Here is a 20,722-nt window from a genome sequence, read left to right on the forward strand (position 1 = left end):
ATGTTCAGTGATAAGTCTGAGACTAGAACCTAAGTCTTCTTTCTCCTAGTCACAAGCGTCATGCTCACTCACCATTGCTTTCATTGTTGTACTAAGCAGCCAGTAGAGGGACATGGGCTATCATGTTACACTATTATAAGTGCTTCCTAAGCCTTAATATGCACACCAATTGCCTGGAGATCTTGTTCAGATGTAGATTCTGATTCAAGAGTTCTGGGGTGGGGTCCAGGAGTCAGGAGATCCTCGGCTGTGCAGTTGCTGCTGACCCAGGGACCACATTTTGTGTGGCAGGGCTCTTATATCTTCCTGTCACCAGCTTCTGTCCTGTGCATGCGAGGCCACCTGGAGGAGTTTAAGGTCTCTACTAAAGCCACAGAGTAAATTGTTCCATTTGCTAGTCACCTCTTCAAAGGAAGACTGATTTAAATACGTGTTTTTAACATAAAGGGGAAGTTGAATTTCAAAACCAAGTAGAAAGGGAAATAATATGACTTAGTGTGATGTTGACTTTAACTTTTTTAGTTTGTGGTATTTTGCTTTATTGTTAAAAACAATACTGGAAGCATGACAGAACATTTTCTTCAAATAATTGCATCATAGTTTATCATAAGCTTGTCACCAGCAAATGGCTATTCCTGAGAAATGCTTGCAAGTGGTTTTCCCCACTGTAGCAATCATGTATCAGCTGTGACTTTGCACCAAGATGCCTGCCAAGGTTTACTTTGTGCTCACTAAAACAGGCAATGAGGCTTTAGTGCCATCTTTGTATGCATTGACTTTCTTCTGTTATGTACACAAAGCTTTCAGAGTCAGTTGTTAAGCAAGTGTGTTACCAATTCTTCATAAGATGTTCTTTAATTTATCATGGGAGGCTAAACATTCCAAACATTTGGAATTCTTCAGGAATTTCTTTTCCTTTTTTTTTTTGTGTCGTGGTAAAATACATGTGACATAACAATGGCCATCTTAACCATGTTTAAGTGTACAATTCAATGGTATTAAATACATTGACAGTTATGCAACCACTATCCATCCCCATAACTCTTTTCATCTTGTAAATCTGAAACTTTACCTATTAAACAATTCTCCATTCCCTCTGCCCCCATCCCCTGGAAACCACCCTTCTACTTTCTGTCTTTATGATTTTGACTACTCCAAATACCTCATATAATTGGAATCATACAATATTTCTCTTTTTGTGACTAGTTTATTTCCCTTAGCACAATGCCTTCAGGGTTCATTCATATTGTAGCATGTGTCAGAATTTCCTTTTTAAAGCTCAATAATATTCCATTGTATGTATATGCCACATTTTGTGTATCCATTCATCCATTGATGGAAACTTGGTTTGCATCCGCATTTTGGCTATTGTGAATAATGCTACCATACACATGGTGCACAACTGTCTCTTCAAGACTGTTTTCAGTTCTTTTAAATCTATCCCCAGAAGTGGAATTGCTGGATCATTTGGTAATTCTATTTTTAATTTTTTCAGGAACCACCATATTGTTTTCCACAACAACTGTATCATTTTACATTCTCACTTTTTGAGGATCCTTTGTATGTAATGATTCTTTTCTCATTTTCTCTTTCAAGATTCTCTGTCTGGCTTTTGGAAGTGTGATTATAATGTATCTAAATGTGGATCTCTTTGAATTCATCTTAGTTGGATGAATCTCCAAGGATCCACCTCATAATAAGGGTGCTGGGTAAAGATCTGTTCTGCTCTTCACAAGAAGTTTGATACTGGTCTCTGCTAGCCTTTCATTAGCCTTGTTTAGTTTATTTGCCAGTGATTTTCTAACTTTTAATTCCTCTAGGTAGAGTTGCTTATATTTTTCCAATTTTAGCTTATTAGAATCTCCTTGAGAAGTTTCCATTTGGAGAGTTCAAGCTCTAGATCTTTAATTCTGAGTTCCACTTGACTTCTGATTGAAGCATTATTTTTGTCTCTTAACTGCTCTGTTTTCTTGAGATGCTGCTTGTGCCTTAAGCAAATAAAAAGGATACATTTTTAAAATAATTATAACCTGAATAATTTAAAATTTTTTTCAATTACAGTTGACATGTATTTTATATTAGTTTCAGGTATACGGCATAGTGCTTAGACATTTAGATAATTTACAGAGTAATCTCCCCTGATTAGTACCCACCTGGCACTATACATAGTTATTACAATATTATTGACTATATTCCCTATGCTGTACTTCACATCCCCGTGATTATTTTGTAACTACCAGTTTGTACTTATAAATAAATGCCTTTAACGTTTTTGCCCAGCACCCCAACCCCATTCCCATCTGGCAACCATCAGTTTGTTCTCTGTTATCTATGAGTCTGTTTTGTTTATTTCGTTCTTAAGATTTCACATATTAGTGATCATATGGTATTTTCTTTCTCTGTCTTACTTCCCTTAGCATAATACCCTCTAGGTCCATCAATGTTGCCACAAATGGTAAGATTTTATTATTTTTTTTAATGGCCGAGTAATAGTTCATTGTATATAAATGCCACATTTTCTTTATCCAATTGTCCACTGATGGAAACTTAGGTTGCTTCCATATCTTGGCAATTGTCAGTAGCGCTACAGTGAATATAGGAGTGCATATATCTTTCAAATTAGTATTTTGGATTTTTTGGATAAATACCTAGCAGTGGAATTGCTGGGTCCTAAGGTAGTTCTATTTTTAACTTTTTGTGGACCCTCCAAACTGTTTTCCATAGTGGCTGCTCTAATTTGTAATCCAACCAACAGTGCACAAGGGTTCCCTTTTCTCCACATCCTTGCCAGCACTTGTTTTTGACTTATTGATGATAGCCATTCTGACAGGTGTGAGGTAATGTCTTATTGTGGTTGTAATTTGCATTTTTCTGATGATTAGTGACTTTGAGCATCTTTTCATATGTCTCTGGAGAAATGTCTGTTCAGGTCCTCTGCCCATTTTTTAATTGGATTTTTTTTTTTTGATGTTGAGTTATATGAGTTCTTAATAAATTTTGGGTATTAAACCCTTATCATGGGTATCATTGGCAAATATATTCTCCCATTTAGTAGATTGCTTTTCATTTTGTTAATAGTTTCCTTTGCTGTATAGTTCCATTTGTTTATTTTTTCTTTTGTTTCCCTTACTTGAGAAAATATATCAGAAAAAATATTACTAGAGCAATATCAGAGAGTTTACTGCCTATCTTTTCTTCTAGAATATATATGGTTTCAGGTCTTAAATTTAAGTCCTTAATCCATTTTGAGTTTATTCTTGTATATAGTATAAGACAGAATTTTTGTTTGTTTCTTATTAGGTTTTCTATATCTTTATTGATGTTGCTATTTTGTTCTCACATCATTTTCTTGACTTTTTTCACATCTTTCTTTAGTTCTTTGAGCACCTTTAATAAAGTTTTAAAGTTTTTGTCTGGTATACCTACCATTAGGTCTTTTTCAGGGACAGTTTCTATTGATTTTTTTTCCTTCAAATGGGTTGCACTTTGCTGTTTCTTTGTATGCCCTGTGATTTTGTGTTGAACATTGGGCATTTGAATCTAATAATATGGTAACTCTGGAAATCAGATTCTCCCCCTTGTCCAGGATTTGCTATTTTTCTGTTTATTGTTTTTGAGGGATGATGATGATGATGATGATGATGATGATGATGATTATAAACTGTCTTAGTCCAAAGGTCAGCTTTAGGTGTAAACTTAAATCGTCTCAGGTCTTTTCTGAGCCTTTCTCTGGACATACGCAATCACTTTCTAATTTTTTTCTGTATATGAAGTTATTTTTGAATGTCCTAGTCTTTCCGTCTGGCTCCTGAATGGGGAAAAAGTGAAAAATACAGAGGAAAAGAAAGGGCACCAGCCTTTAAATCACTTGAAAGTCACTTCAACCAGAGGGGAAAGGGCTTGCAATACTTGGGGGAGGCACAACAATAATGGCTGCTACCTCTGTGATCAAAAGCAGTCAGCGATCAGAGCACAGATAGTTCCCCAATATTTGGAGGACAGGGTTCTTTTTGCCTACCATGGCTCCCACAAGCTGTGTGCAAGCTGTGCCAGGAACCCTTGCCATATGATAGGGCTGGTGGATTGGTAGCTGCTCCTGTTCTTAAGAGCTAAAATTGACCAAAATTAGCTGCAATTGGCCATCTAGATCTTCCCTTGGAAGTTGTAAGCCTTCAACAGACTCCAGAGTTCAAACAGTTATGTCTGACAGATTCTGCCAGTGTAATTGTTGTATAGGTAGAGAGGCAGATTCCTGGTGCTTGCTATTCTGACATCTTCCCAGAATCCTCTAAGAGTTATTTTTTAAAATGTATCTAGTCAACTAACTCTGAAAGTGCTCTCATCTTGTCAAAAAACTTCATTTTTTATTTTTATTTATATTTTTAGGTGAGGCAACCCTTGGTTGACCTCACAGATTGCAAGGACCTTATCAGTTTACAGTCCCTTCTTTTTTATTTTTATTTTTTATGCCTACAACACCTGGTCTTCCTAGGTGGTCTCCCATCCAAGTACTAACCAGGCCTGACCCTGCTTATCTTCCAAGATCAAACGGGATTGGGCTTGTTCAGGGTGGCATGGCCATACACTAAAAACCTTCATTTTTTAAAAAGCAAAATCAGCATTCCTTATTTAACAAATTTGATTTCAAATAACTTACCTATTTAAAAATTGAATATCCCTTTCATGGCTGAAAAACAACTACTGAAGATATTCAAAGGAATGTACTATAGATTCTGAAGGCATAATAATGTCTAATATTTACTGAGTATTTTACTATGAATCCAACTGTTCTATATTTTAAGTAGATAAATTTGTAAATCTTCACAACAACCCGATGCAAGGAAAAATGAAAGGCCTGGAATGAGTGAAGAAGATTATTGTCCTTTCAATGAGATGTTTCATCCTTATAGAGTATGCACGTGTGTCTTTGAATAGGCTATTTTACAACTCTTTAGAGGTAGAAATTAATTGATAGAAAACTGATAATAATGAGAATGTTTCCTGACTGTTGCTGTGTAAATAATTCCTATCCATGGCAATGAAAATGAATTTTGTCCTGCAGAGAATAAAGCCAAATTTTCATTTGAGCTACTTTTAATTTTCCTGGTTCTTTCATTAAACAGTAAGTTAAATAAAATCTTTGGTACATGTTCATTTTATGTCTGTATGAGAGTTAACAGTTCCAACCATATAGGTGTTTACAAATCAATTTTTAATTTTTTTATGTAATTATAATATAGATTATATTAACATCCTCATTTTATAGATGAGAAAACAGACTAATCTACTGAAGGTCACATAGCTACTAGGTAGAGGAGGTATGGGGTTCAAAACCCAGTGATCCCAGAGCTCCAGAGTCCCTCCTCTTGATTACCTGGCAGTACTCTGCAAGTAAGTACCACAAAAGGAAAAAAAGATCCAGAAATGTTTTGAGTAATGATAGCTTCACTGGAGTTAAGTTCAGTCTTCCAAAAAGACTCCTTAGAGGAAGTAACCACTGCTACTATCTTAGAGCTACTACTTTAGAGGAGGTGGCATTTTCCTTAACATAGGAGTATTTTCTGCTTTAAGCAGATCATGTTCTACATACCTCAGTGCTTACAAATGCTACCTAACTTGTGCAGACAAGGAAAACCATTCAAAATGAATTCAGCACACATTTACCTAAGCCTTCCTTCTTGTCCAGTTCTATTAGGTTCTATGAGAATAAGAGCAAAAGTAAAACTACTTCTGCACCCAAGGAATTTACAGTGAATCCTAAGAAGACTCCCTAAGAATAAATCTAAAAATATGAAATTGTTTGGCTCAGGAAAAAGTTTTCTTTGAACAGTAAGGACTAAGAAGGAAATTATTTTCTTGGTTTCAAACCTTTGTGTATGAGAGAATGTTTTAAGAATCTTCAGTGGGGTACTCCTTGGGACCCAAAGTTGTTCCAGCTCAAACGCAAAGTATTTAAAACTTCAAATTGTTGCTTCTGTTATCTCTGAACCTATAATTTTCTTCAAGTTTATTTCCAACCATTTCATTGCCTCTCTTAAGCTTCAGTGGCCATCCATTGTCTACAGAAAAGGAAGGGGTAAAAGAGATTAATATTCATTGAGCATCTGTCCTGGACAATGGTCAAATTGCTCTCCATGAATTACCATGTTTAATCCTCATAACAACCCTAGGAGGTAAGCACTGGTTTCACCATTTACCATTTCCTGGCCAAATTGTTTTTCCTCTTTCTCTAAATGGTTTCTAATCTCCTTTTTATACTTATAGATTTACTCTTTTATCTTTACTAAAATCCCACCAAAATTCATTGGGAAAGTAAAGTCTACATAATTTTATATTTGTAACACTGGAGCAAACGATGATTTGGGTATGCCTACAATCTAACTTCCAAAGTAGATCATGAAAATAACAGTGAAAAACGGCATATGCCTCATCTATATTTGTTAACGAACACAGCATTTTTGATGCCCACTCTGCTATGTTGGCAGTCATGGCTCCCCTGAACCTCCAGACAAGTTGGTTGGCCTTCAGTCTAAGTCAAACTGTAGTTCACATCCTTCATTTTTATAATAGATTATCAATTTTGCCATCTTGTGGTATGTAAAGCTTTCTAATCTCCAGACAACATCATATATCTACACTTTAGTGAACTTAGTCATATAGGCTTCTAATCACAACAAGTTACCAGTTTAGTAAATGAAATGAGAGAAACTAAGAGTGTTCATTTCTCTTATTTCCCCAAGTTTTACTTCTGTATCAAACTTGATACCAGAAGGCAGTATCCCTGGACTAATATATTAGTTCCTTCCTTTTAGCAAAAACACAGCCAGGTGAATAACATCTCTATGTCTTCCAAAAATTACAGTTGAAGACATTATCAATTAAATTACTAGTCATTTTCTTTATAAGGATCCATGTAATAAACCCTTCTTAGAATTTAGTGCAAGTAAAAGTTTGTCTCTTTTGACTATTATGATTCATTTTCTCAGGTAGATGAGGACTGTTGGTTCCCTTTTATAGCTTCTATGAGGGAGCTCTGAGCCAATTACTATGTTTACTGCCTCACCCCAGCCTCCTATAACTTTGCCCTGGGTCTTTCCTTAAATAGTCTCTGATCTCTTTTTTATCCAACAAGTTTACTATTTTATTTTATCTTAATTTAAAAAATCGCCCCAAATTTGGGGAAGAATTAAGTAAAGGATACATAAGTACATAGTAGTAACGTGGGCATATATTAATAATCTGGAGTTCCCAGTTTTTAAAACATTTTTGGGAATGAGCCATTTCATAGAATACAGATTTCTAAGTGAGACACATAAGCAAAAGTGGAAATGATGGCAAGAGTTGCAGCACTTAAGAAAGAATGAATAGGTCAAGTAAATGACACAATAACAATAGTAGTGGGAACACAGTTTAGATTACTATCCAAATCTGTGACTCCTGGGCAGCAACTCCTTTTGCTCAAATGAATGCTTTTTATTCTTTATATAAAAAAAATAGTAGCATGCCAAGTATAACTCCACTCAATTTGGTAAACATGGGTCAGAAATTGTGGTATGTGCTGTGCATTCAGAGGAAGAAAGTCCCTGACTTGAAGCAGTGTATGGTTTACTGAAAGAAACGAACAAGATCACAAATCACAGAATAATATGCTTTTATAAAAGTAAGAATGGGCATGGGGTATTATGAAAGAACCTAGGAAGGACTCCAAAGACAAAGAAATCACAAAAGCTACTCAGAAGTGGGTGGTGCCTGAGCTGAGACTTGAAACACTAGAGTTTACCAGGCCAGGGAGAGAAGTAGAGATGGCTGTTTGGGGCAGAAGTACTGTGTGCAAAGGCACAGAGGCTATACCTCACATACAACATTATGGACACTCCAAGATGTTGGGCAAGGCAGGAGCATAGGATGAGAGTTGGGGTATGGGACAGCCGCTTCTCATCTTTTACGAATTTTCTCTAAGTCTTATAGGAGACTTATAAGACATATGAAGAAATCCAAAACACTAATTTGAAAAGGTATATGCACTTCTATGTTCACTGCTGCACTATTTACAATAGCCAAGATATGGAAGCAAATTAAGTGCCCATCAATAGACAATTGGATAAAGAAGATATGGTACATATAGATAATGGAATGTACTTGGCCATAAAAAAAATTAAATAAAATCTTGCCATTTCCGACATTGTGAATGGACCTAGAGGGTATTATGCTAAATGAAATAAGCCAGAGAAAGACAAATACCATATGATCTCACTTATTGTGTAATTTAAAGAACAAAATAAAACGGAAACAGACTCATAGATAACGGAGAACAAACTGGTGGTTGCCAGATGGGAATGGAGTTGGGTGCTGAGTGAAAAAGGTGAGGGGATAAAGAACTAAAAATTGGTAGTTACAAAAGAGTTACAGGGATGTGAAGTACAGCATAGGGAATACAGTCGATGATATTGTAATAACTATGTATAGTGCCAGGTGGGTACTAGACTAATCAGGGGATCACATCATAAATTATGTAAATTTCTAACCACTATTTCATACATCTCATATAAAATAATATTGAATGTCAACTATAATTAAAAACAAAAATTACAAAAAAAGGAATACAAAAAAAAAAAAGATATTACATATAAGTCTTAAGAGTCAGGTTTACTAAAGGATTTGGATTTTGCCCTAAAACATTTGAGAGCCTCCGAATGACTAAGCTAAGATCTAATAAGGTCAGATTTACATTTTAGAAATCTGGTTTGCATCTAGAAAAATCCCTCCAGTGACTGGAGAATGGAGGTCAGACTAGAGGGTCAGAAACTAGTGGCTATTCAGGCAATCTAGGTGAAAAAAAAATAATGACCTTGTGTACATAAAGGCAGAGATTAAATGGAGCTGGCAGGCACCTCTGCTTCCTGTCTACTCACACTGGAGACAGTTAAAAAATTGGATGAAATGTAAAAAGCATTTTTCTAAAAACATCAAAGAGCCGACAAGCTACTGAGGAACTGTGGCACGAAAATCTAGGAGAAGACAGAGATAAAGAAAGGAGAATCCAACATTTGCCCAGGCAAAGTGGTAGCTGAGACTGAGCAGCACCTCCAACAGCTAAATCCAGCAACCCTAAATCTAGATTCACAGACCGTTCAATTCAGGGTGTTTGTGAACTTGGTTAAGAAAAAAGTTACATCTTTTCACTAACCTCTAAATGAAGCTTAGACTTACCTTCTATTATGAATCTAGGCCAGAAGCCATAGTAATATTAGCAGTACTACTTGTGACTTTTCGTCACTGACAGAAATCAGATATTTTCTTACCACATTTACAGTTGCAGATATCTCAAAATGTCATTTACATTCATCACTTTCTAAATTGCAGTCAATATTGGACCTGCTGCTAGAACTCTATTTAATGCATTAATAAAGAAGCACAGAAATTACCATATCACAAAATTTTTTTAAATGTTTCGATCATTGTATTTCAATATAATACATTTTCTTTATAAAGCCCATATATTTTAGTTTGTGCTTTTAAAAACAATGTTCTGAAAAGAAGTCCATAGCTTCATCAGATTGCCAAAGAGACTTGTGGAATAAAAACAGTTAAGCACCACTGGCCTGGTGGGACCAGTGGGACAAAAGTTGAGAGTTCAGTGCCCTTGAAGGGTGAGCATTCTGGTAAATAACCTGCATTTAGGATTGGGGCTCTAGTAGTAAAAGTGAATTAGAAGTAAACCAATCCCTCACACACAGATTTTATTTAGGCCAGCTTCGAATCATGTGGACATTCCTAAAAATCTCAAACTTATAAGTTGGATTAGAATAATCAGATTGCCTGAGCCTCCAGGCACCTGGCAGAACTAAAATCATCTCTGAGGAAAGATAACATCCTAGACCTCAAATTATTTCTATACATAATTTTTAAATACAATTCTTAGCATAAAGATAACTAGGCACATAAGAATACAAGATAATATGAATGAGAACCAATAGAAGCAACAGATAACAGTAACACAGGTACTCCAGATGGTGGATTTAACAGACAACCACACTGATGGGGATAAAAGGTGAACTCAAAAATTTCAGTGAGGAACTAGGAGCAATACAAAATAACATTGCAGATTTTAAAAAGAATGTTAGCAATGAGCATGTCTGAGAGAAGGGATGACCATTTAGATTGCAGGTGGGTAGGAATTAGAGTAAAAGACCAAGAAGTCTAGAATGACATCTGATCCAGATAATTGTGAAAAAGATAATTACATTAACTGGTCCAAGAGATGTAGAAAATTTTTGTTAGGTGGAAGTGGAGTGAAGAGGATGTCATGGACATACTGAGTTTGATGTATTCATGGAACACGATGGTGAAAATTCCTATAGGAAGCTCGAATGTCTGAAACTCAGGAAGAAGATCTTGTCTGGAATATAGCATGGAATTCATCAGGCTTCTATAACTGAAAACGGCACTACCCTCCAATGACCAGCTAGGTCCACAGATTCCAGCACTACTTTGAGAGGTGTGTGTGTGGCCCACTCTCTCCTTTTTCTTCTCTGTGTCCTTGGCCTTATTCTCTCCTACAGATGGGGTTTCTCCTAGTGGCAGGAAATAGAGCTGCAGGAAGCTTCGTAGTTACCCAACTCCAGCTTAGCATAGAATGATAGCATCTTGGTCCCAGCTTTGTGTTTTAAAACCTCAGTGACTGGGCCATGTGTCTACCCCTTGAACCAAACACTTCGATTAAGATTGGTCCAACCAGGGTAGGGAATACAATCTGTAATCAGAGATGCAAATGGGAAAGGGCTGGGCAGATAGAGACAATAGCCACTACAGCTCTAAGGAGTACTGCTTGCATTTTTTATAAAGTTAAATCCAATGGGAGTGGTTGTTATCATCATCCATTTCCTTCAGTGACACAAGAGCTTGACAGACTCCGTTTCCCCCCACTCTACTACCATTTATGGGAACGGGGGACGAGAATTCTCAAGCAGTCCTACCATCCTTGAACAACTCCTAAGCCTTATGGGGAATCACCTTTTGCCCACTTCCTGCACCATTTGATTATCATTGCTGGGCTATATCACTCTCACAGGACTTCATTAAGTGACTTCTTAATTCTTTGTGCAGTGGAGAAAATCTATTATTCATAACAACCTATTTCATCTTTACTTATAAAATATTTCAAATACATAGGAAAGCACAGAAAACATAACAGATAGCTTTTTTTTTTTTTTAACCTAACAAATGCACCTTGGAGATTTTTCCATTTCAGTACATAAATAAGATTCTGGATCTCTTTTTCAGCCACATAGAATCTTGTTGCATGGATATACCATGGTTTACTTAACCAGTCCCCTAGAAATGATTACTTAGATTGTTTCCAATTTTTACTACTACCAAAACTACTACATTGAATAGCCTTATATCCATGTCATTTCATATACAAGGATATCATAAAATAAGTAGTATTGTAGTAATAGCTCCTATATTGTATATATTAATCTTTTGTTAGCTATATATATTACAAATATCTTCCAGTCTATGCTGTGACTTTTGGCTTTTCTTATTGTGTCCTTTATCATGAGAAGTAAATGTCGTCAGCTTTCTTTATGGTTTGTGCTTCTACTGCATTACTTAAGAGTCTTTTCTTATCCCAAAGACGTAAATATGTTTTCCAGTATTTTCTTCTAAAACTTTAAAGTTTTGCATTTCATATTTAGATAGTTAATCCACCTAAAATTAATTTGATGATATGGTGTAATGTAGGAAGTGAAACCTTTCCCCATGTGGATAGCCAATTGTCCCAGTATTGTTTATTGAATAGGACTGGACCACAAAATCTCTAAGGTGTCTTTTCAGTTTTCAGTCTGCTTACAGCCCAGAAGTCTTCTGCAGATTGATGCACAGTCCCAGAAAATTAACACTAGTTTCTTACATTTGCAAAGTGCTTTTTGTTTTTCAAAATGTTTTCACGAGAAGCGGGGTACCATGAAATAATCTGGAATTTAGAGTCAGAAAACTAGGTTCAAATCCTGAATCTGTGTTTTTATTAACTCAGGAACCTTGGAGAAATTAATTCCTTTTCCGTGAAACAGGGATACTAACAATACCAACATAACAGGGTTGTTGTTAGGAAAAAGTGAGATGAGGTATGAAAATGTTTTTGTGAATTCTAAAATATTTTGCATATTTAAATCATTTATTCATTATTTTCTTATTCCACAATACTCTGGTATAAACAGAGTATATCGTACAACTCTGATGTACCACTATCCCATCTGCAGATGTATCATGGCTTCTTCATAATCACCGGTAAGTGATTTGACCAAGATTGGAACCTAGCACTTCTAACTCAGAAAATAGATTTTCTGTCCCCGACCCCACACTGCTTGTCAAGCAGAAATATGTTCTGGCCTTGCACTCTTCAGATGGCATCTACGCAGGTTATGCCCGCCCAACTGCCCGACTTCCAACTGTGTTAAGTGGTAGGTTGCTTAATCTGTAGGAGATCTTTTCCAGTTCTAACTTTGGTTGAATATGTTCTTCCCACTCAGGGTCTCTTTGTGGGTGAAAAGTTCTTAGAATCTTTGAAACTTTTGCATACGTATACATGCATATATATGTTTTTGTATTTAACAGGTTTGGGAGTTTAGATGTGCAGGATAAATGCACACAATCCTGATTAAAAGAAGTCTAAATAATTGCCTGAGAAATTGGTCTTTTCAGTCTACATTAGTCTTGATATTAGTGCCAGTATCACGCTGAACTAGATGCTTGGCATTAGCCAATACGAATAGAGAGAACAAACTCTTACACAATGTAGGCCAATTGAAAACCTAGAGCTAATTGAAAGTACCAAGAACAAAAGAAAAAGGAGAAATCTAGAAAAACACAATCCAGCTACTTTCTGTTTTCCCCAAATGACTTCACACTTAAAATAATAGAAAAGTGGATAATAGAGAAATAGACACAAATATAATAAATATTAACAAAGCAAAATATGGGTATCAATAGAATTATCAACATAGACTTCTAGGCAAAAAGATTAAATAGAATACAGAAGTTTACCATCCGTTACTATAAAATGAAATCACCAGGAAGATAGAACTGTTCTCAGCCTTCACACACCAAAAATAAGACAGTGTCACAATAATATAAAGCATAAACTGTTAGAGAAGATACAAACTTGAGAAAAACACAATCATAGGAGACTTGAATACTTTCTTAGGATATGAAGGTCAAGTGAGAGAATTTCAACAAACCGAGAAAATGCTTCCTTTTTAAAGAAAATTTGTTTACATCCTAGCCAACAAAGAAAATCTCAATAAATTCCTTTAAATAGAAGCAATAAAGATCACATTTTCTAAATGCTAGAAATTAAACCCCGTATGGTCAGCAACCTTGCTAGTTTTATGCACCTCTGCCCAACTGAGCACTTAACTTGCTAGTTTTATGCACCTCTGCCCAACTCAGCACATAGTAGGGATTCATAAGTATTTGTTATATAAGGAAGGAGGATTACCCATGAAAATTACATCCTTCTCACAATATAATTCCTTATAATTTTCAATTACACTTTTAAAAATAATTCTTGTGTCAAAGAGAAAACTGAAATGGAAACGAGAATATATTTAGAAATAAATGGCAAAGGAGCACTATGTATTAAAATGTACAGGTTTTCTTTGTGGAAAATTTATGATCTTAAATGCATTTCTTGCAAAACACAAAAGATTTAAAATAAATGAAATACAGCATTCCACGGTAGAAATAGAAAGAAAAATGAAAAGCAGGCAGCAGAAAATCAAAGCAGAAAATAATGAATCGGACAATAATAAAATCAGTATACCTAACATATTAAAAAAGAAAACCTCAAGTCTGACCATGAAAAAAATAGAAAACACAAAAATAAAGAATACTAGGAATAATAAAATAACTGCAGATAACATGGAGCTTTTTAAAAATTAAGAAAAACTATGCTTAACTCTGTATCATTAAATTTAAAGTTTAGAGGAAATGGCTGATTTTTTTTTTTTTTAAGAAAGTACAAAGCATCAAAACGGACTCAAGAAGTAACATCACCTTGGTTGCTCAAATATTTACAAACATACTTCCCAGTCTTTTATTTGTTGATATTGTTTACGGTGTCTTTAGCCATACGAAATTTCTCCCACCCTGAAATCATACATATATTATCTTATAATTCTTCCTTATGATTTATAGGTTTTTTTTAAATTAAATTCTTCAGTTATTTTTGGTGTCAGGTAGGGGTCTACCTTTATTTTCTTTCAGATAGATAGCCCACTGTGCCAGCATGATTTATTAACCTAAGAGCTCCTACTGCTTCATTAAAAAATGACAATAGCTTACTTTAAAAATTGGCAAAAAGTTTGAATATGCATTTTATTGAGAAAGAAGTGGAAATGGCCAATAAATATATTTTTAAAATTACATACTATTTTTGTTAAAAAATATAATGAAAACAATCATGAGATACTGTTTTTCACCTGTCTTATTGACAGCTAATTTCAAGTTTGATCATTTGTAGTGATAGTAGTGAAGGGATGGAAAAAAGGCGACTCTTAAAAGTTATTGGCGAAATTATAAATTTGTATGGCCTTTCTGGGGACCATTTGGCAGTAGAGTTGTTTGCCCTTATCCACAGTGGAGGCCTAAAACCACAGATAGTGCTGAATCCTATATACATCCTATGTTTTTTCCTATACATACATACATTTTCACTTAAAGGAAACACTTCACAGCTTCTCTTTGACATATTCAAAGTGCCAACATCACTATTCTTGCACTTTGGGGCCATTATTAAGGAACTAAGGGTTACCTGAACACAAGCACTGTGATACCACAGTGGATCTGATAAACAAGACAGCTACCAAGTTACTAATGGGCAGCGAACATACAGAGCATGGATATGCTGGACTGAGGGAGAGGTCGCGTCCTGGGAGGGATGGAGCAGAATGGGACAGCAGGAGATTTCGTCACGTGGCACAGAATAGCATGAAATTTAAAACTTATTATTTCCGAAATTTTCTATTTAATATTTTTGGACCTTGATTGACCATGAGTAACTGAAACAGTGGAAAGCAAAACCATGGATAACGGGGGGACTACTATATATGAGAATACCTACAATACCTGTGGGCTGGCGTCACGTATCTGATGCACAAACTCAAAGATGAATGAATCACAAAAAAGTGGTGGATGGGACGTAGCATGGAATACCACTCAAATTGGGCCTGAGTTCCAGCCATGTGATCTTGGGAAAGTCACTGCTCCTCTTGGCCTCATTTTTAGGTCTGCACCTTTAAGGAGTTGAAATGAAAGGAAATTCAGATATTTTCATCCACTGGCATAAAACCTTCCAGTGGCCTACTATTATACCTAGAATCAGACCCAAGGGCATCATGTCAGTCTATGTGATGGGCAGCCTTCACAATGGTTCCCAGTGGTCCCTGCTTCCTGGTGTGCACATTCTTGTGTAGCCACTACATAGTTAATAACTGGCTTCTGAATAACAGAATACAGCCAAGTGTTGGGCTATCACACCAAAGTTTTAATTAACAAAAGCCTGTCACTTTCATCTTACTCACTTTGTGTTCGCTTTCCTATTCCCCATCTGTTTTTTCCCTCTACTTCCCTTCCTTTTTCTTCTCCCTCTCTCCCCCATATTGCTGAAACTGGGAGAGCAGGTGCTGATATTTTGAGCTGTCCTATGTAGAGGCACTGTAGGAGAGCACGGAGGGAGTTCCCATCCAACAGACAGAAAAGAACGCAGATTCTGAGTCCAAACTGAAGTGAAGTCTTTAGAGAGCGAATATAATAGTTAAAGGCATAAAATATGGAGCTCACAGCTGACGTTCAAATTACATCTCAACCACTTCCTAGATATTTCACCTTGGGCAAGTTATTTCCCTTTCCAGTATCTCAATTTTTCCATCTGTCAATTGACAATAATAATAAGCATACCTACTTTGTAAGGTTATGGAGATATTAATGTTTGAAAAATGCTTGGAACACTTGGCATATCACAGGTGCTATATCCATATATTACAAATAAAATTTTAAAATTCTTCTGACACTGTTAGCTTCAAAGTGTGGGTAACTAGTTCCCGAATGTATATAGAAAACATTTCACAAGATAGAATAGGCGAATGAACATTGTTGAATGCATAACGAGTGTCACATGTGTCATGTTACAGGCTTTCTCAAGCACAGTCACACGCAAACATACCTTCTCTGTCCTACATCCTCCTCTTCAATGCTATCTAGGAATCACTGGGGCTTCATGGACCATGGTAGCTGTGCACACTAAAGATTCTTGTCTCTTTGTCAGCAAACCCCAGTCCTGTGCTAATTCCTGAAGACCACAGGGTCTGCACCCCAATTTTTCTTTACTTGAGGGAGAGGTGTCGCCCCCAGAGCTGGACACACACAGAGCACGAGCCTTGGGGAAAATGTTTTCCTGGCCAGTGGCAGGTAGAAGAGTGCCCTGGCAAAGTGGGATTTGGGAAGATTCTCCAGGTGTCATCAGAAGGGGTGGAGCCAGGGGATTTGTCAGCAAAGACTAGTCTGATTGATGGGTCTTGATAGATAAATAGTAGGAGGGGCCAGCAGGTTTCAGAGATCATAGCATAAAGCAATCAGTATGATGATACTGTTATTGGGATCGGCCTAATAAGGTCCAAATTAATATCATCTGTATCCTGACTGACTCACTAATCCATAATAATGTAATAATAATGTTTAGTAATAATGATATTCGTGTTCTATCATCTCCTTTGCATTTATTGGCTAGAGTAATTATTCTTTACATATTTTATATATTTTTACAAAGTAAAGATAAAGTAATTTTTAAAATGACCTTTCCTGAAAAAGTTTTCCAAACATATTGAATGTTTAACAGAAACTAAGGAGAGGGGAATTCACAAAAAAATCTTGACCCTTAGTCTCTAGTTTTGGCTCTTCCTACTTGGTAAATCATCTTGACTTCTGACTTCTCTCTTGATATCAGTCTAGTTAAGACAATGTACAAGTGCAACCTCATGACATTTGAGAAATATTGATGGGACTCTGGGATGATCTTAGTATGTATGGTTTTGCTAGAGTGTGGTGGGGGAAAAGGGGGAGAGGAGACATTGGAGGGGGAGAGCACGAGTGTTTACTTCATCTTGTGGTGGGGGTCAGGGAAGACTCTTTGCCTTGGGAAAAATTTTTCCTGACCACTATCTGTGGGCTCTATTTTCATTTGGCCTGACCAGCACTGTCCAATAGTAGCATTAAGCACTCTATGTTATAGAATTTAATTTTTTAATTTTCTATGTTATAGAATTTAATGTAGACACATTAAATAAAGTAAAAACAAACAGGCGAAAGTAATTTTAATTGTATATTTTAACCCATTACAACCAAGTTATTATCATTTTTGAATATGGTCAATGTAAAAATTAATGAGTTATTTTACATTCTTTTTTTTTTGTACTGAGTTCCAGAAATTCAGTTTGTACTTTCCACTTACAACTCACTCTCACTTTGTAAGTTGAATATTATCAAATATATCTGATCAGTATTTGGATTTTATAATATTCACAACTGTAAAATAATTGTCAAATAAATAAGTTGTCCAAATATATTTAAAAGTCTTCCTCTTAAAGATCATGTGAGATGAACAATGAAAAGTTCCTGTTGGGTTTAGCAACAAAGAAGTCATTGTGACCTTACCCTAGAATGACGAAGGCAGATGGAAGTGTGGGATGGTCTGAGGAGGCGGTTGGAGGTGAGGACCGGAGACACATGATATAGATAACCTTTTTCAATGGTTCATGACTAAGGGGAGGGAGTAGAAAGAGCAGTGTTGAGGAGGAGTCCGTCCAGGAAGGGCAGGTGAGGGAGTTCTGTTAGGAAAGACTTGTGAATGCATAAATGCTAAAGGAAGGATTCAGTTCACAAAGAGAGTTTGAAAATACAGGGCAATGTGAGAATATTGGGGTAATTACCTTAATAAGAAAGAAAAATGAGGTCAAGATCACCATTAGAAGGTAAAATAATTTTTAAAAAACAATTAGAGGAAATTGGGAATCGATGGAAGCTTTTCAGAGAAATTTGCAGATTTGGCAACTACAGCAGTAAAATTTCAATCTAGAAGAATTTCACAATTTTTCTGACATATCAGCAAAATTAAGGGGTATTGAATATATATGAAAGAAAAAGAAAGTAGAGAAAATTTGAAACAGGCTTTGGGAAAAATCAAGGAGTAAACATGTCAACACATAAAAAGAAGGGAAATTTTCCAGGCAGTATAGATACTTCCCAGTGGATGCAGATGATTTTGTGTTTACAGTGGTACCAAAATATCATGTAGTTATCATAAGACCAGCAGTGGTTATGGCATGGCAAATAATCAGGATTGTTTGTTTTGAAGTTTTACAAGGCAGATATGATGAATGCTAAGGAATTTTGGATTATTCCAGGGAATTATTGAGATCATAGTCCATAGAATCTAGAATTTACAGGAATGTGTGCATTATGTGCTATTGAGTCATCTCCTGGCAACCCTGTGAATGAGTAATATCCATAAAGGCCTGTCCTCAACAGCCCTGCTCGGCTACTATAGACAGGAGCCTATGGCTTCTTTTATGGAGTCAGTTATCTCATATTTGGCCTTCCTCTTTTCCTGCTGCCTTCTATTTTTCCCAGAATGACTATCTTTTCCAAAGAACCTTGCCTTCTCATTGATAGAACTAAGAGGGGAGAAATTAAGATAAGAATATGGTGATCTGGCATAACTTGTAATCTTGAGGAACAGGTATCTAATATATGAGTGTTTAGGGAAAAATGTCAAAAATCAGAAATTTGTAGTGGGTGAATATATTTTCTGAATTATTTATTTTGAACATAACCATTTGAGTTGATGTAAACTTCTGGGAATTTGGAGTGAGTCACTAAGAGTGGGTCAGTTGATAATATCACTGTTGATTTAAGCTCTAAAGAAGCTATAAAAACCAAATGGTCAGTGGGTTAACCACATAACACAGAAGAATGGTAGGATTTGGGATTTAGAAAAAGACTGGGGACTGTGCGTCATGAGAGAGTACCAAGACTTGTACAATTAAGAGTGACAAGGACAAAAAGAGAATAAAATCATATTCTAAAGGAGAAGGTCTTACAAAATTTTGGAGGAAAAATTATCCGGAGTGGGTTCTGTGTTTTGATCTTGAGCTTTCTGTTATTGACCTAAATTGGCTTGATGATATCCCAGGATTCAGGTCAGGTCTAGCCCCAGAGAAACAGAGAGGGTGGAAGTACAAGACAGTCAAGGTAATTGTCCTAAGAAGGCAGGCTTTATTTATCATTTGGATTCAATTTCATGATTTATTTTTATAGAGTAAAAGTAAAAGAATGGTCAAGACTCCACAGAGGAAGCATCATGATTGGGTAAATCCATCTAAACCAAAGCTGGGTTTAAGCATCTCCATCCCTTTGAGGATGTCCAGTTACATATTCAAGAGACCAGTTACTAGAATCACATCCCACCCTGGCAATGAGGTCAGATGCTATCACTGGGAGGAAACTTTGGACAAGCCCCAACAGGTGTGCTGGCAGAAGAGACTGCAAGGACTCCAGGCCTGCAGTAGCACAGGACAACTGTTAAGTCCTTTCGATCTTGCCAAAGCCTTGCAAAAACTTGTGCCTAGTTGCACAGGTGAATCCCTGCCAGGTGTTTTCACAGGTGGCTCCATGCCCACCCCTGCTGGGTCCTCACAACTGGCAGAGATGATTCCAGGAGCTGGTCTGGGTATCCCACAGCTCCTCTGCAAACAATTTCTGGTGACTGAGAAAGATATCAGGAAACAGGAAAAGAAAATGAAGATGGCAAGAGAGAGACTGGCCATTGCATTGATTGCAGACAAACTTGCTAGTGAGGCAGAGAAAGTGAGGGGCCAAGAAGGACATCCTGAAAAACACTAGGGAATAAAGAGAAGATGGTGCAGATGAAATGGTACGTTGTACTTTGTCAGTGTCTCTCTGTGGTGTCCATAATATTTTCTTGATTTGAGCTCTTGAAACTTGAAAATATACCAATGCTTTTCTTCATTAAACTTCTTTGCATGACAGAATATACAGACAGTGATCTTTTTGAGGTGAGAAATTTGGTTTTAGGTGAGGAGATCTTTCCTCTTCATGTTGAACTCGCACTTTCCTTTATATGTATGTTATTTGTTTGTATTTTAAAGTCAACAGAGAGTCATCAAAGTCATGGAATTATTTAGTGTTTTACCTCACAGTCACAGAATCAGACCTACCTAGTTAAAATGGATTATTCTTCTTGTGTAATATTCCAGTAGTCCCTAAAGTAATATTTTATTAAATAGCTTTTATATCTATATTCTCAAATAAGACATATACTTCTAGGCCTTTTATTTTCTGTTCTTTGTTGCATGTTAATTCAGAGTTGCATATAATGAAATGCCATACTTTCCTTCATTTTTTTAGATCTATATGTGTTTTGAAATATGACTCATGAAGGTTCACATGCCATTCAGAGGATCATGATATCAAGACAGACCATTTTCAGCATCATCTATTTAACAATAAGTTACTGCTTGTTGGAATTGATTTGCCTATTTGCCTGATCGAGCGTGTCGTATTATCAAATCCTCTTTGTTTTTACTTACTTTTGTCTAGCATATCTATCAGTTTCTGAGAACGAAGCATTAAACAATAACACAGT

At 36.2% G+C, this 20,722-nt stretch overlaps 1 protein-coding gene and 1 pseudogene across 1 annotated transcript; one reads left to right on the top strand and one right to left on the bottom strand.

Moving 5' to 3' along the window:
• Nucleotides 1-4,467: 4,467 nt before the first annotated feature.
• On the bottom strand, nt 4,468-4,586 carry LOC120595717 (uncharacterized; annotated as a pseudogene).
• Nucleotides 4,587-19,292: 14,706 nt separating this feature from the next.
• Nucleotides 19,293-20,377, top strand: MBD3L1 (methyl-CpG binding domain protein 3 like 1). Its single transcript, XM_039853539.1, has one exon. It carries the CDS (start codon nt 19,390-19,392, stop codon nt 19,957-19,959), a length of 570 nt encoding a protein of 189 aa, XP_039709473.1. The 5' UTR covers nt 19,293-19,389; the 3' UTR covers nt 19,960-20,377.
• Nucleotides 20,378-20,722: the final 345 nt, after the last annotated feature.

The sequence above is a fragment of the Pteropus medius genome, unplaced genomic scaffold (genome assembly GCF_902729225.1).
Source record: "Pteropus medius unplaced genomic scaffold, Ma_sr-lr_union100, whole genome shotgun sequence".
NCBI lineage: Eukaryota > Metazoa > Chordata > Mammalia > Chiroptera > Pteropodidae > Pteropus > Pteropus medius.

Excerpts from the sequence above, each read along its gene's own strand:
- MBD3L1 (XM_039853539.1), top strand. The coding sequence starts at position 19,390 with ATGGTCAAGACTCCACAGAGGAAGCATCATGATTGGGTAAATCCATCT.